The sequence below is a fragment of the Sturnira hondurensis genome, unplaced genomic scaffold (assembly GCF_014824575.4).
Source record: "Sturnira hondurensis isolate 20B ecotype Veracruz unplaced genomic scaffold, ASM1482457v3 Scaffold0010874, whole genome shotgun sequence".
In the NCBI taxonomy this organism is placed as follows: domain Eukaryota; kingdom Metazoa; phylum Chordata; class Mammalia; order Chiroptera; family Phyllostomidae; genus Sturnira; species Sturnira hondurensis.
Window position 1 is genome coordinate 34584 of NW_028083505.1, and position 16205 is coordinate 50788.

Genomic DNA, 16205 nt, shown 5'->3' on the forward strand with positions numbered 1-16205 from the left:
TGAAGCAACCAATGGATGCATAAATAAGTGGAACAACAAATCAATTTCTCTCTTTCACTCACTCTCTTTCTCTATCTCTCATGTCTCATGTCTCACCTCTCTATCTTAAAATCAATTTTTAAAAATCACTAGTGCATGCTGTTCCCCGTGCAGTTATGTACCCATCAAGCAAAGTCGGCAGTCTTTAAACTTTTGAATCACGTTAATCTCTCTCCCCAAATTCCAGGGGATTCTTGTCATGCTCTCCAAGTGGTTCTGTTGAAGCTGTTCTTTGGGCTTCACTTGAGATAGGAAATACCACAGCACACTAATGCCTCTTTCCAGTGGCCTCTTCAGCCTCTCAGTGAAACCTTACCTTGGAGGTATGGTCCAGTGCATCAACTTACATTGTTGAGTTACTTGATACCTATTTTGTTCTTGGTTTGGAACCATTAATGGAAACCAAAGGGCTCCTTCACATCCTTCTAATCAGTTCCTTGAGGAGCAGAGGAAAAACAAGAATGGAGAGGTTAGGTCACTATTGTTTTTTTTCATTTGGTCATTGGTCACTAAGATAACAAAATAAATACTTCCTTTCAATTATGAATGGATAAATTTAAGTGAGTGAATCAATATACAAAGACCTGTATTAGTTAGCATTTTCTTCAAAAGTTTCCCTTTTTCACCCATCCAATCTTTATTTATTTTTATGTCTAATATTGGAGATATCAGCATGAATTTATGAATTTTTTTTATTTAATGTGTTATAAACTGTTTATACTATTATTTATTTGGATGCTCACATTTGGCCAATGAGAGCAACTTTGAGGTGGGGTAAACTTTGTGGTAGCATACAGAGAATCCTAGCTGGAGAAGAAGCAGGAGCTGAAATCCTACCAGGCCCAGTGTGAACAGAAATTTTAGGAGCCTGGGTTCTGGCTGCAAAAAAAAATCTCACAGTAGAAAATTTCAAACCAAAGGAACAGAACAAATTAAGGTCCCCTGAGACCAGGATCAATATTCAAAGAGGTTCTTTGTTTGTTTGTTTGTTTGAGGCTCAGAGCCCTGCCTCAGGGTGTTCTAAGTCCTGAGCACCCAGCAAGGGCCTGTCTAAAGGGACTTGAGGCAAAATACATGACAGGTTCTTGGAGTACAGCTGAGGTTCTGAGGGTAGGTGAAGCCCTGAAGTGTAAAATAGGGATTTTTATGTGAAACGGGAGAAAGGATGTCATAAACCAGTTCCCACCAAGAAATGGACCCTGTGGAGCCTCACTTCACCTCCAATAGTTTCAGTCTAGCTTTAGGGCACATAAGAAGGGGAAGAAGAGGGAAACTGAGGCTCACTTGATCCTCAAAAAATGGGGTTGAGAGAGGAGCCAAAGCTCACACAGGCAATGAGCTTGCTCTTGTGGGAGGCCACCAGGAACAGAGCTAGTTTGTCATGTCCAGGCCTTATAGGCTCTCAAGCATAGGAACTTCCTAACCTTGTACCCTGTATCCAAGGGAGCACTTGAGGTCCAGGGAGAACAGACCCCTCTCACAGTCCTCTTGCATCTACCTTTGCTTTAGCACTGAACTAATTCTAACACATTTTACTTGTCTGTCTCTTCAGTAGCCTGGGAGTAACTCAGAGCCAAGGGTTGTGATGTCCCCTCTGTGTGTGCTGTCCTGAGCACAGGGTCCAACATACCAGAGGTGGTAGTGAATGTTGACTAAATGAGCTAAGATGGAATTATTTTCCTTGACTTACTCCACTACCAGGTAAAGACCATGTTCCAGTTTTTATCACTTCCTGTCCTTCTGTGTGCGGTGATGGTGTCCTGCTCAGAAATAAAATCCTGTGAGGATGCCCAGAAGACCTGTTCAGTGATTACCTGTGGCATCCCGGTCACCAATGGCACTCCAGGCAGAGATGGGCGAGATGGACCCAAAGGAGAGAAAGGAGAACCAGGTGCAGCAGGCTGGTCTGACTTCTTAAATCTACTCCCAAGAGAAGACTGTTCCCTGTGAGGGGTCTAGCACAGAGCCATGAGCAGGCTCACCTTCCATTATGATTGGTGATGAATAACAGAGTAATTCCTGTACAATTTCATTCTCTCCAAAACAAAAATGCTTCTGTGGTTCTCCTGGATCCCGACTTTCCACACAGGAATTGATGAGGTGTGGTTGTCCCTAACGAGGGCTGTCCTGCCTATCTGGGTAGCTGGCCCTGGGATGCAGGAGGATCTTTTGTTTCCAGGTCACCACTACTGTACTGGTGGTTTCTGCACTCAAGTGAATCTAGTACGGGGCTTTTGATGGAAGAGAATGAGCAACAGCCACGGGGTCACATTTCCTTCATGTTCCAACAGGGCAAGGGCCCAGAGGCTTGCAGGGCCCTCCAGGGAAAATGGGGCCTCCAGGAATTCCAGGAGCTCCTGGGTTAGCAGGACTAAAGGGCCAAAAAGGAGACTGTGGAGGCACTTCAGGTAAGGACCTCATCCCAGCATGGAGTGGGCTAAGGGGACCCAGGGCCCTGGGAACTTGAGGGCCACGTGGGAGGTGACCCTTCTCTTGCTGCCCCACTGGTGGATGCTCACCTCTGCTTCCTGACCCAGCACTCTCGTTCCTCCCAGTCTCACTTGGGGCCTGAAGGGATTCCCATGGGTGCCTGAGTACACACTTCCCACCCCTGTCAGCCACCACCTGAGCAGGCCATTGCAGAAGATGGACCCCTGTGCTTCTTCAGCTGGAACAGTGCAATGTGAGGCTCCAGGATGCGAGGGAGGAAATAGGTCCTCTGGGGTGTTCGGTTTAAGTCTATTGTCACAAGAGTGGCAGGAAAATGGACTGCTTCATAACAGCCCTGGTTCAATACAGTAATAAAGCAACTACATAAACTAACCAATTCAGAGTGAAATAAAGTAATTAGTGACAACAAAAGAAAAATGATGACCATATATTAATATTTCTCCATAGGCCTATCACTATAATAAAAATATTAGAGTTTGCAAAGTATAACAAATAACAGAGAATGATAAAGAAAATTTTTCAAAAAGAAGAATGAGTTAGGTTTTATTTTTTAATTCTCACCCAAGAATATGTTCATTTATTTTAGAGAGACAAGAAAAGATAGAGAGGGAGAGAGAGAGAAACATGGATGTGACAGAGAAACATCAATCAGTTGCCTCCTGAAAGTGTCCTGAACAGGCACAAACCCCACAACCTAGGTATGTGCCCTGATTGTGAATGGAACCCGCACACTTTTGGTGTAGGAGACAACACTCCAACAAACTGAGCCACCTGGCCAGGGAACCACTTTTTGGATAAATAACTACAGTATTACAATATTTACACACTTTGTGAAGAAAAGGATCCAGAGCAATTGTTTAGAAGTTGTTGTTATTATTAGTAGTGGTTTCAGAAGTATAATTTATAAGAATCATGAATTATATCTGCAAATGCAGGAATGCAGTTTTTATTTTCTCCTTTTTCCTTCTTTTATTTTCTTATTTTGTGGAATAAGCATAACTTCTTAATGAGCTTCCGAATACTCTTCTCTCCAATTTAAGGTCTTTTTCTCAATAGATACCCTCTCCCTATTGCCTTGCAGTTTCTGAGACCACGCTGGCTGACTTAGAGAGCGAGATAAGGCACCTGAAGTCCCAACTGTACCAAATGAAAAAACGTAAGCCTTCTTTCTGCACACACTGCATTCCTAACTCTTGCCTTTTTCTTCAGACTGCTCTAGGATTTCAGGAGGGTGAAAGGGAGTTAACATATCTGGGTACTTATTATACACCAAGGCCTAGGCTAGGTGTGCATTTTCTCATAATATGGTTTCATTCAATCCTCTCACCAATGCTGTTTGTGGGCATTACACTTATTTTGTTTATAGATGAGAGAAAATAGGTCCAGGAATCATAAATAATTCATTCGACAGCACACAGCAGAGAAGCAGCAAAGGAAAGATTGCATGGAGGTTGATTGACTCAGGAATCTTTGCTCCTTCCTTGGCATCCACTGTACACAGACAGCTGTCCATGCCTCTTTCTTATCCTGGTGTCCAAGCATGACATCACGTCTAAGTGTGTTTTTCTATGTTCACCTGCACCAGCCCAGTCTGTAACACATGGTCTGTCTCAAGGGCAGGATATCCCAGGAGAAACCAGTCTTTCTGCCAGGGCCTTGCTCCACCACTGAGGAGCTCCTCCTTACTGGGACCTGACCTCAGGTGGTCAGGAGGTTGAGCACAGGCTGCTTTCCAGAGACCTCAGTACCCAGTCAAGGGCCCTTGTGCCTACTGTCCTGGGCTGGGCTCCAAGTCAAGCCAACCCCTCCCTCCTTTGTGATTTCAGTGCAAACATTCTCCTTGGGCAAAAGATCTGGAAAGAAGCTCTATGTGACCAATGGTGAAAAGATGCCTTTTTCCAAGGTGAAGGCTCTGTGCACTGAGCTCCAGGCCACTGTGGCCACCCCCAAGAATGCTGAGGAGAATCAGGCCATCCAGCATGTGGCTGAGGACAGTCTCTTCCTGGGCATCACAGATGAAGTGACCGAAGGCCAGTTTGTGTATGTGACAGGAGGGAGACTGACCTACAGCAACTGGAAGAAAGATGAGCCTAATGACTTTGGCTCAAAGGAGGACTGTGTGGTCCTTCGAACCGACGGACTGTGGAATGATGTCTCCTGTTCTTCCTCCTACCTGGCTGTCTGTGAATTCCCAGCCTGAAGAGGCATTCCTCAACCCATCCTTGGCTCTCTGCAGAGCTCTCTGCTGCTCCACAAGAGAATTCAGTGATGGTTTTCTCATGCCCAGAGTTGACTCATTTCTTCATGGGGTTGGGAGGAAATGGAAGCGATGCATTTGATTGTGGGATGAGGAAGTGAAAAGTGGTTGAAAGTGGGACATGAGGGTTTCTGGTCCCATTCGTGGCAAAGGACACCCTCTGTTCTGCCTGAGAGCACAGCTTTGGGTCACAGTCAACCATGGAAAGGGCCCAGGTTAACCTTCTCCTTTCCAGTGAGGACACTGCAGACCCCAGAGGAACAAATGCAGGGCCACATCAGTGTCAGAGTCAGCAGCAGATCTCAGCCTCCAAGAGTTCCAATTCCTTTTTATCCAAGTGCTGCCACTATTGATGCCAAACTCTCCCGCCCGCGGTTCCTTCCTGTGGCCAGCCCAGCCCTATCTATGACACGGATACTGTCTTTAGTTGTTTGTGAGCTGCACCAGAACACCCTTCACCACCAGAATGTGTCACCTGGCAGTATGCAATTACAATCTTGGAACTTCCAAACCTGTAGAGAATTTTTATATGAGTTTATTTGAACCAAGCAAAGGATACTCAAAGCAAGACAACAGACTGAGAAAATGCTTCTCAGAATGACACTTTACAGGTTATGTTATGCATTTGGAGTTAAGGAGGGAAGGTAAGGAAGATTACACAAAGGTATGGAAGCAAGGTGGGGAATGGATTCCAAGATAGTTAAGAAGAGTAGTGTCCTCCTGAGGGTGTTTTCTCCTGAGGGGTCGGAAAACAGGCATTTCAAAGGTGTACTAACCTAAATGCCTAGAAACAATGGGCACAGCTTGCTTAAGATGAAGGTAAACATTTTACCAAAAATGTTACAGACCTCAGTGTGGCTACTCACCATGGCCTTCCCTCTTAGAAATATATGATCACAACACTCTGTGAAGTTACTTTCCATTGAATATTTTCTTCCACTCCAACACAGGGCACAATGATTAGTCTCAGGAATCTCCTCATCCTCCCCAAGTGGCTGTGACCTCCTTATAGTCACTAGGGTGGTCTTGAGGGGAAAAGGACAGTCTTTCCTTCCTACATATTCTAGGAAACCGATTTGACATTGTGGCTCATGCCGCAACCTCACTGGGGAGGCCAATGGTCAGGCAGACTCCTGACTACCCCCTTCACAGGGCACTATTGGTCTCAGGCTCTCTGTGTTCAGCACCCCCCTCCTTCTGTGACATCCTCATCCCATTATAGGTCAATGGTAGAAGATTATTGGTAGAGACAGGAGGAAAACCCGTCCCCAAAGTGAGGTTCACACCCTGTGGGTCACCAGGTCAGGAACTCAAACCTCCCTCTGATCAGGATTCTGACTGACACTGTTGGCCTACAGTCCAGTTCATGACTCTGTGTGGGTTTTAGCAATCTCTGGTTCAGTGGGCTGAGATTCTGCAGAGCCCTTGCAACACACTGTGGGGAGACAGTGGATCACAGCTCCACTTCTATGCCATTCACAATACAAGATTTGGAAAATGGGCCCTTCATGAAATATTTTTGTTAGAATTTGTTTCCACTTTATTTTTCTCTGTATCTCATCTACCAGGGAAAGCACCTCATAGTAAGTGCTTCATGAGTATTTGTTCAGTGGGTACACCAAAAAAATCCCCAAATGGATGAGGGGATAGGATAGTGAGGAGTGCACATAGGAAGAGGTCTCTTCCAGGTGCCCTCCTTCTGCAGGACTGTCAGGGCCGGGCTGAAAATTGGACTGGGACATGTAGAAGGCATTAGGGCTACAGGGTGAGAGTGACAGGACCTGTGCCCTTAGCCTCTAGCATACCTAAAGTGTCATGTCACTGAATTTTTAACCTCACAAGTCTCTTTTTTTAACCCCTGCACCTGGAGTCAGGACAAAAACAATTTGTTATGCAGAGCAGAACAATTCACTATTTTCAATTAAAATCCAAACTGCTGACTTCCGGCCAAGATGGAGGCATAGGTAGACACACTGTGTCTCCTCACACAACCAAAATAAGGACAACAACAATTAAGAAACAAAATAACAGCCAGAACTGACAGAATATTGAACTGTATGGAAGTCTGACAAAGTAGGAGTTAAAATAGACACATTCATCCAGACCAGTAGGAGAGGCAGAGTGGATTGGCCAGGTGGAGAGGGGTCACAGTCAAGAAAAACGGTGGCTTATGGACCTGGGGTGCACAAGGCAGCAGCTGACAGACCTGGGCATGCAAGACTGCAGTGGGCAGATCCTGGGCATGCAGACAGTGGCTGCCAGACCCTGGGCTCAGGGTGGCAGCAGGCAGACCCAGCAAGGCAGCTGATGGGGGGGCGGGCACAGTGCACAAGTCAGGACTGCATAAACCAGGAGAAACTGGGGAGCGAGCAGACAGCACACCCCATGGCCCCAGTGCAGAGAAATAAAGCCTCAAAAAACTGATGGAAAATGCCTGTGCGTGTTGAGGTGCTGGGAGAGTCTCCCAGCCTCACAGGAGAGTTTTTTGGAGAGACCCACAGCGTCCTAGAATGTACACAAACCCACCCACATGGGAATCATCACCAGAAAGGCCTAGTTTGCTTGGGGGAAGCTGCAAAAGGGACTGAAATCTGACAGATACCAGAGCAAGTGCCATTGTTCCCTCTCAGACCCATCCCCACATGCTGGGTAACGACACAGCCACTGGCTTGGCTTGCCCTGCTGAACACCTAAGGTTCTGCCCCTCATACATAGAGGGCATGACAAGACAAAAAATGGCCCAAATGGAAGAGCAGATCAAAGCTTTACAGCAAAAACAACTAAGTGATGAAGAAATAGCCAACCTATCAGATGCACAGTTCAAAGCACTGGTGATCAGGATGCTCATAGAGTTGGTTGAATCTGGTTGCAAATTAGATGAAAAAATGAAGGCTATGCTAAGTGACATAAAAGAAAATGCACAGGGAACCAATAGTGATGGGATGGAAACTGGGACTCAAATCAATGGAGTGGACCAGAAAGAAGAAGGAAACCCCCAAACAGAAAAGAATGAAGAAACAAGAATTCAAAAACATGAGGAGAGGCTTAGGAGCCTCCAGGACATCTTTAAACATTCCAACATCTGAATTATAGGGGTGCCAGAGGGGGAAGAGGAAGAGTAACAATTGGAAAAGTTATTTGAAAAGATAATAAAGGAAAAAGATGGTGGCTAGGTAAGAGGGAGCAGATTTTACTGCCCCCTACACACAGGAGAGAAACATAGCCGATCTACATAGGAACAGAGCGGACAGCCAACAGTGCCACAGCATATATGAAATTAGGAGATCAAAAATTGTAGCGGACATTGAAAAACCAGATGATAGGAAGAGTGCTTCTGGACAATAAGGGCCCAGAAATCAGCACAGGGACCAGGGAGGTTGCAGCCCCAGTCCCAGAGCCAGCTGGGCTGGCCACAGGGCTCTTGGGAGAGAGCTGGGTTGGTGCTCCCTCCCCAGCCAAGCAGGGTTTGAGCATAACTGGAAGACACCTGGTTGCTTGAAGTCGCAGAGAGGGGAGTAAGGACAGAGTGGCAAACACACAGGGGCTGTGAGCACCCATGCATAGCCCTGAGATGAACATGCGTCCAAGCCCGTGCAACCAGAGGTGGGTGGCCAGGTGTACACACCTGCAACACAGGGAGAGAGAGCTCTGTGGAACACCCGGGGACCCCTCCGGACAACCTGAGACCACATCTGTAAACCCGCCCCTCAGCCTGCTGCAGCCACCAAGAGGAGAAAAACCTGTTTGGGTAGTTGAAACCAACAAGGGTGTGTTTTTTGTTTGTTTGTTTGGTGTTTTTTTGTTTGTTTGTTTTAAAGTAATTTTTTATTATTTTCTATCCTTTAATTCCTTTTGCTTCTCTTTCCTTCTTTCTTGTTTTACTCCTTCTTCCTTTCTTTCCAATTTTATCTCTTCTACCTTCCTTAGTCTGCCTTTTTTTTAAATACCCATAAATGAGACCAAAAAAACTTGGAACTGTGAAAAGACCAGAGTTGGGCCCAAAGAGGGGGCATCCCAACAGCTGAGACAAAGAGACAAATTTCACTTTGCTATTAAAGAAAACCTGCAAGGTATTGCATATTTGTATTATTATTATTTTTATTATTCTTACATCTTTTACTTGAACATTTTTCTACTGCTCTTTTTTCTGATTAGTCTTCTTTTCTTGGCTGATTATATTGTTTTGTTTGATAGGTTTCCCCTGTCTTCTAATTCACAGTGTATTGCTAATTTACTGACCTTTACTTCACCTGTGTTAGTTCACCTCCATTAGTACACTACTGAAGGTCCAATACTTCCTATTCTTGGTATCTAGATCTCATAGATTCTTTCATATGATTTTTGCTTTAATATTATTGTAAATAATAGCTGTTCCATACTATTGTAAATGCTACACAACACCCCTCCCAGATCTTAGTCCACTCCACGGTTTCCTGAACTCTGTTACTGTAGTGGTTAACTCTATTCTCTCAAACACTACACCTACTTACTGTCCTTCACTCTCACCTTACCTCAGAATCTGACCTCCCACAAACTCACTGCTTTCTAGATCAAACTCACAATTATTCCCTCCCCACCAAGAGTCTTATCTTCTTTCCATCCCTTCTAAAAAGGGGCTAGTTGGGTGGAATATCCCAGTTAACACTATACATAGCCAAAGGATCTCCTATCTCTTTCTTACCAGCTACTACTGTAAATAGCATAGAATACTCTCCTGCTGTCTTAAACCATTTTACCTTACCCCTCCAACTGATCACAAAAAAGAGTAGGTGGAAGCTGTGAACACCAGGATACCCAAAGAAAATGGCACCACTGAATCTCACAGGTATTCTACCACAGAAGTTCACACCATAAACCTAGGATGCCACAACAGATCAATTTAAAAATCAGAGGCTAACAAGAAGAGTTTCACAAGCAATGGGAAGATGAAGAAACAATCCCCAAATGAAAGGAAAGGAGGTAACCTCAGAAAGAATGCTAAATGAAATAGAGGCAAGTCAAATAACAGATACTGAGTCTAAAGCAATGATCATAAGGAAACTCCATGAGCTCACAGAGAATTACCAAAAAATACAGGGAAACTACAATGAACTCACTGAAAACTATATCAACATGAAAAAGAAAATAGAAACTATCAACAAGCGCCAAGAGGAAATGAAGAATACAATTACTGAACTGAAGAACACAGTAGAAGGAAGGAAAAGCAGTCTAGATGAAGGAGAGGGTTGGATCAGCAAGCTAGAGAATAAGGTAGAAAAAAATACCCAGAAAGAGCAAGAAAAGGAAAAGAGGTTCAGAAAGAATGAAGAGAGATTAAGAGAAATACAAGACAATATGAAACATAATAATATCCAAACAATAGGGATACCAGAAGAAGAAGAAGAAAAGAGCAAGAGGTAGAAAACCTATTTGAAAAAGTAATGATGGAACATTTCCCTAATTTGATGAGAGAAAAAGTCACACAAATCCAGAAAACACAGAGAATCCCAAATTAAGAGGAACCCAAAGAGGCCCACTTCAAGTCACAGCATAATAAAAATGGCAAAATTCCAAGACAAAGAGAGAATCTTAAAAGACCAAGGGAGAAAAAGGAAATAACATACAAAGGAGCCCTGATAAGTTTAGCATGGCAAGAAATATTCCAAGTAATGAGAACCAGAGGACTACAACCAAGGATACTTTACCCAGCAAGACAGAAAGCCAAATAAAAGGCTTTCCAGATAGAAGAAATCTAAAAGAATACACCTCCACCAAACCAGCACTGCAAGGCATGCTAAAGGGACTACTTTAAGGAAAGGAAGGAGAGAGAGAGAGAGAAAGGGGGGGGGGGGGAATACAGGTCCAAAAATGGCAATGAATAAGTACCTATCAATACTAACCTTAAATGTAAATGGATTAAATGCCCCAATTAAAAGACATATAATAGCTAAACGGATAAGAAAGCATGACCACACATATGCTGCCTACAAGAGACACACCTCAGGACAAAAGACCTCCACAGATTGAAAGTAAAGGGCTGAAAACAAATTTTCCAACCAAACAAACAAGGAAAAAAAGCCAGGGTAGCAATACTCATATCAGACAAAATAGATTTCAAAACAAGTGCCATAAAGAGAGACCCAGAAGGTCACTTCATAATAATCAAGGGAAGAATCCACCAAGAAGACATAAACATTGTAAATATATATGCACCCAATGTAGGAGCACCCAAATACATAAAGAAAATCTTAGAGGACTTCAAGAAAGATATTGACAGCAACACAATTATAGTAGGGGATTTTAACACCTCACTGTCAACAGTGGACAGATGTACCAAACAATATCAACAAAGACATTTTGGCATTGAACACAGCCCTGGATAAAATGGGTTTAACTGATACATATAGAGCCCTTCATCCCAAAGAAACTAAATACACATTCTTTTCAAATGCACATGGAACATTTTTAAAGATAGACCACATGATAGTACACAAAACAAGCCTCAACAAATTCAAGAAACTTGAAATCATATCAAGCATTTTCTTCAACCACAAGGGACTGAAACTAGAAACCAACCCCAAAGAAAAACAACCCAACACTCAAAATCACGTAGATTGAATAGCATGCTATTAAACAATGAATAGGTCAAGAATAAAATTAGAGTAGAAATCCAGGAACATCTGGCCAAGATGGAGGCATAGGTGAAAATACGGTGCCTCCTCGCATAACCAAAATTAAGAACAACTATGACTTAGAAACAAAAACACAACCAGAACAGACAGAAAATTGAACTGTGTGGAAGTCCAAAAAAGAATCATTCATCCAGACCGGTAAGAGGGGTGCAGTCAGCAGCTGGCGGAGAGGGGTCACTGCAGGAAAAACCGGTTGTTGGTCAACCTGGGCATGGGGAGGAAAGGAGCAGACTCAACCCAGTGAAGCATGCAAGGTGGTTGGCTGACCTCAGACACACATTCGCGTGCAGATAAACCAGGCAAAAACGAGCAGTGAGACAGATCACACAACCCAGGGCCCAAGTGTCAGGAAATAAAGCCTAAAACCACAGATTAAAAAATCTTGTGGAGGTTGAGGTTCAGGGAGAGATGCCCAGCCTCACAGGACAGTTCGTTGGAGAAATCCACAGGATCCTAGAATGTACACAAGTCCTCCCACCTGGGAATCAGCACTAGAAGGACCCAATTTGCTTGTGGAAAGTGGCAGAGGGGACTCAGATTCAAGATATAGCAAAGCAAGAGGCATTGTTCCCTCTCTGACCCTGGCCCAACATACATCATGATAACCCAGTGACTTAGTTGACTGGGTTGCCCTGTCCCAGTGAACACTTGAGGCTTTACCCCTCAAATGTAACAAGCGTGAACAGACCAAAACATTACAGCTCAAGCCAAAGAATAGGTCAAAGCCCCAGAGCCAATACTTCTAAGTGACAGAAAGATAGCCAACCTGCCCTGGCTGGTATAGCTCAGTGGATTGAGCACAAGCCTGTGAACCTGAGGATCGCGGTTCAATTCCCAGTCAGGGCACATGCCTAGGTTTCAAGCCAGTTCCCTGCAGGCCATTTCCCAGCAGGGGACACACAAAAGGAAACCATACATTGATGTTTCTCTCCCTCTCTCCTTCCCCTCTAAAGATAAATAAATAAATAAAATATTTTTTTAAAAAGGTAGCCAACCTATCACATGCACAGTTCAAAATACTGATGATCAGGATACTCACAGAACTGGTTGATTTTGATTGCAAATTAAATGAGAAAATGAAGGCTATGCTAAGTGAAATGAAGCAAACTGCCCAGGGAACCAATAGTGATGGAAAGAAAACTGGGACTCAAATCAATGGAGTGGATCAGAAGGAAGAAAGAAACAATGAAACAGAAAAGAATGAAGAAACAAGGATACAAAACAATGAGGAGAGGCTTAGGAACCTCTAGAACATCTTAAAACACTCCAACATTCAAATTATAGGGGTACCAGAAGAGGAGGAGGAAGAGCAACAAGTGGAAAAGATATTCAAACGAACAATAAAGGAGAACTTCCCCAGTCTGCCAAAGGAAAAAGACCCAGGAAGTCCAGGAAGCTCAGAGAATCCCAAAGAAGTTGGACCCAAGAAGGAACACACCAAGGCACATCATAATTACATTAGCCAAGACTAAAATGAAGGAGAGAATTCTAGAAGCAGCAAGAGATAAGGGGATAGTCACCTACAAAGGATTTCCCATCAGACTGTCAGCTGATTTCTCAAAAGAGACCTTACAGGCAAAAATGGGCTGAAAAGTATTCCAAGTCATGAAATGAGAGCACCTACAACCAAGACTGCTCTATCCAGCAAAGCTCTCATTTAGAATAGAAGGGCAGAAAAAGTGCTGCTCAGATAAGGTCAAGTTCGGAAAGTTCATCATCACCAAGCTCTTATTATATGAAATGTTAAAGGGACTTAACTAAGAAAAAGAAAAGAAAAATGTTAACAGTGAAAGTACACAACCAACTGTATGGGAAAACATATTTGCCAATGATACCTCAGACAAAGGTTTAATCTCCAAAATATACAAAGAACTTACACGACTTCACTCTAAGAAGACAACTAACCGAATTAAAAAATGGGGAAAGGACTTGAACTGACTCTTCTGCAAGGAGGACATACAGAGGATCCAGAGACACATGAAGAGATGCTCAATATCGCTTGCTATCAGAGAGATGCAAATTAAAACCACAATGAGATACCACTTTACACCGGTGAGAATGGCCATCATAAACAAAGCAATAAACAACAAATGTTGGAGAGGGTGTGGGGGGAAGGGGACTCTGGTCCACTGTTGGTGGGATTGCACACTGGTACAACCATTATGGAAAACAGTATGGAATTTTCTCAGAAAACTAAAATTGGACTTGCCTTTTGACCCAGCAATTCCACTGCTAGGATTGTATCCTAAGAACCCTGAAACACCAATCCCAAAGAACCTGTGCACCCCAATGTTCATAGCAGCACAATTTACAATAGCCAAGAGTTGGAAGCAACCTAAATGCCCATCAGTAAACAAATGCATTAAAAAACTATGGTACATTTATGCAATGGAATTCTATGCAGCAGAAAGAAAGAAGGAGCTCCTACCCTTTGCTACAGCATGGATGGAACTGGAAAGCATTATGTTGAGTAAAATAAACCAGGTGGTTAAAGACAAATACCACATGATCTCACCTTTAACAGGCACCTAAAAAACAAAACAATCAAACAAACAAAATATAACCAAAGACACTGAAATAAAGAACAAGCTGACAGTGTCTAGAGGGAAGAGGGAAAATTTTTTCAGGGGAAAAGGAGAAGGGTTTACAGGAGCAAGTATAAAATACACATGGGCAAAAACTAGGGGAGTGGAAATGGGAGGGACGGGGAGGGCTGGGTGGGTGGGCTGGGATGGGAATAAAGGACAAAAAACTGTACTTGAACAATTAAAAGTTTAAAAAATAAGTTCTTAATTACAAAAATTAAAATAATAAAAAACAACTTCCCCAATCTGGCAAGGGAAATAGACTTCCAGGAAGTCCAGGAAGCTCAGACACTCCCAAAGAAGTTGGGTCCAAGGAGGAACACACCAAGGCACATCATAATTACATTAGCCAAGGTTAAAATGAAGGAGAGAATCCTAGAAGCATCAAGAGATAAGGAGACAGTTAGTTACCTACAAAGGACTTCCCATCAGAGTGTCAGCTGATTTCTCAAAAAAAAAAAAAACCTAACACGCCAGAAGGGGCTGGAAAGAAGTATTGAAATCTTGAAATGCAAGGACCTACATCCCAGATTACCCTATGCAGCAAAGCTATCATTTAGAATAGATGGGCAGACAAAGTGCATCCCAGATAAGGTCAAGTTACAGGAGTTCATCATCATCAGGCAACCCTTTGGTTCCAAGGCTGCCACTTAATCCACTGAGCTACAAGAGCCAGGGCAAATTCCCTAAGTTCTTTACAAATTTTGGATATTACCCCTTTATCGCATGTATCAGCATATATGTTTTTGCAGTCATTAGGTTGTCTTTTCACTTTGTTAAAACTTTCCTTTGCTGTCCAAAATCTTTTCAGTTGAAATAATTCCATCTGTTTCTTTTTTATTTTGTTTCACTTGCCTGTGGAGAAATATCAGAAAAAAATATTGCTATGAGTAATATGTGAGATTTTACAGCCTATGTTTTTTCTAGGACATTTATGGTTTTGAGACTAACAGTTAAGTTTTTAATCCATTTTACATTTATTCTCGTGTGTGACATAAGGTGGTCGTTTCTCTTTTTTTGTATGTCCAATTTTCCAAACACCTGCCATTGAATAAACTATTTTAGCCCATTATAAATAAATAAAATAAAGATACAGGATTCTCATGGGAATCCAAATAAACCACCAGCAGTTCATCCAGCCTTCCCAGGACTTGGGACCACAGAGAAATTATGAACTCATGGTGACTCTCCAGACAGTCTCTCTCCTTCTCTCAAGAGCTGTGGGCAGGCAGTTCCCTTCACTAAGGGACATATCATGATTGCACCTCTTGCACAGGGGACCAAATGAAGGTAGGACTCCACAAACAGGCCTCTGGGGCCTCAAGTAACACATACCCCCAGGACTCCAGGAATGAGGATGACTCTGAGAGACCTTTGAGCCCCATTACAGGCATTCTGAGATGCTATCTTTCTTTGCTGCCTCTTCAAAAGAGTAAGGATTGAGGGTCATGTCTCAGAGCATCCCTGGAAAGGAAGCTGGTGTTTAGGCCTCTCTGGAGCTTGGGCTCTGCCTCCAGGGTTATGCTCAAGGCAGAACAAGGCCTGGGTCTCTGTGTGGCCCAAGAGGCTGAAAGAGAGGTGGTTGGGTGGGTGGGAAGTTCAGGTTTGGAAGCAACTCCCTAATACACTGAGTGGCACATTGGCTCCTTGGGCCTCAATCCCCTATCTCCGCTGGTCTAGCAAGGCTTCTCCCTTCTCAAGAAGAAAGAATCAGTGGTCACACACAGTTTCAGTTCTGTGGGGCCCATTTCAGGAGCAAAAGCTACAGGACATGAGAACTGTTTTTAGTTTCTGTTAGGTGTCAATTTTGTCCAAAGTAATTGTACCCTGAACCCTTAATCACCTATTTCTCAAGTCCTTGGAAATCCAGTCTGAGTAAGTTAGAATGGCCAACCAACCTTGCTCTCCAGATGGGAGCTGTGAGTTTAAGTGACATGTGTAAGTCAACAGTCTCCTGTAAGGTTAGACACAGGATCTGCTCCGTGAGGAAAATACGAACAGTCTACTTTTACATTTCAATCTGCTTTTCACTATGTAAAATGTATCACAAAGTGTTTGAACACTCTCAAGCTTAATTCATACGAAGCAGGATTTTTGAAAATTCTTTTCAGCAGGGGATATAATCCCTGAATTCAAACTCTTCTCATTGTGTAATCAATAAATGTGACTTCAGATGTAATAAAGCTGTTATTTTATTTTTTT

General features: G+C 43.2%; 1 protein-coding gene across 1 annotated transcript; it reads left to right on the forward strand.

Moving 5' to 3' along the window:
• Positions 1–1716: 1716 nt before the first annotated feature.
• LOC118996160 (mannose-binding protein A-like) lies at positions 1717–4776 on the forward strand. Its single transcript, XM_037059437.1, has 4 exons — positions 1717–1930; positions 2331–2447; positions 3572–3646; positions 4317–4776. Exons 1-4 carry the CDS (start codon positions 1750–1752, stop codon positions 4688–4690), a joined length of 747 nt encoding a protein of 248 aa, XP_036915332.1. The 5' UTR covers positions 1717–1749; the 3' UTR covers positions 4691–4776.
• Positions 4777–16205: the final 11429 nt, after the last annotated feature.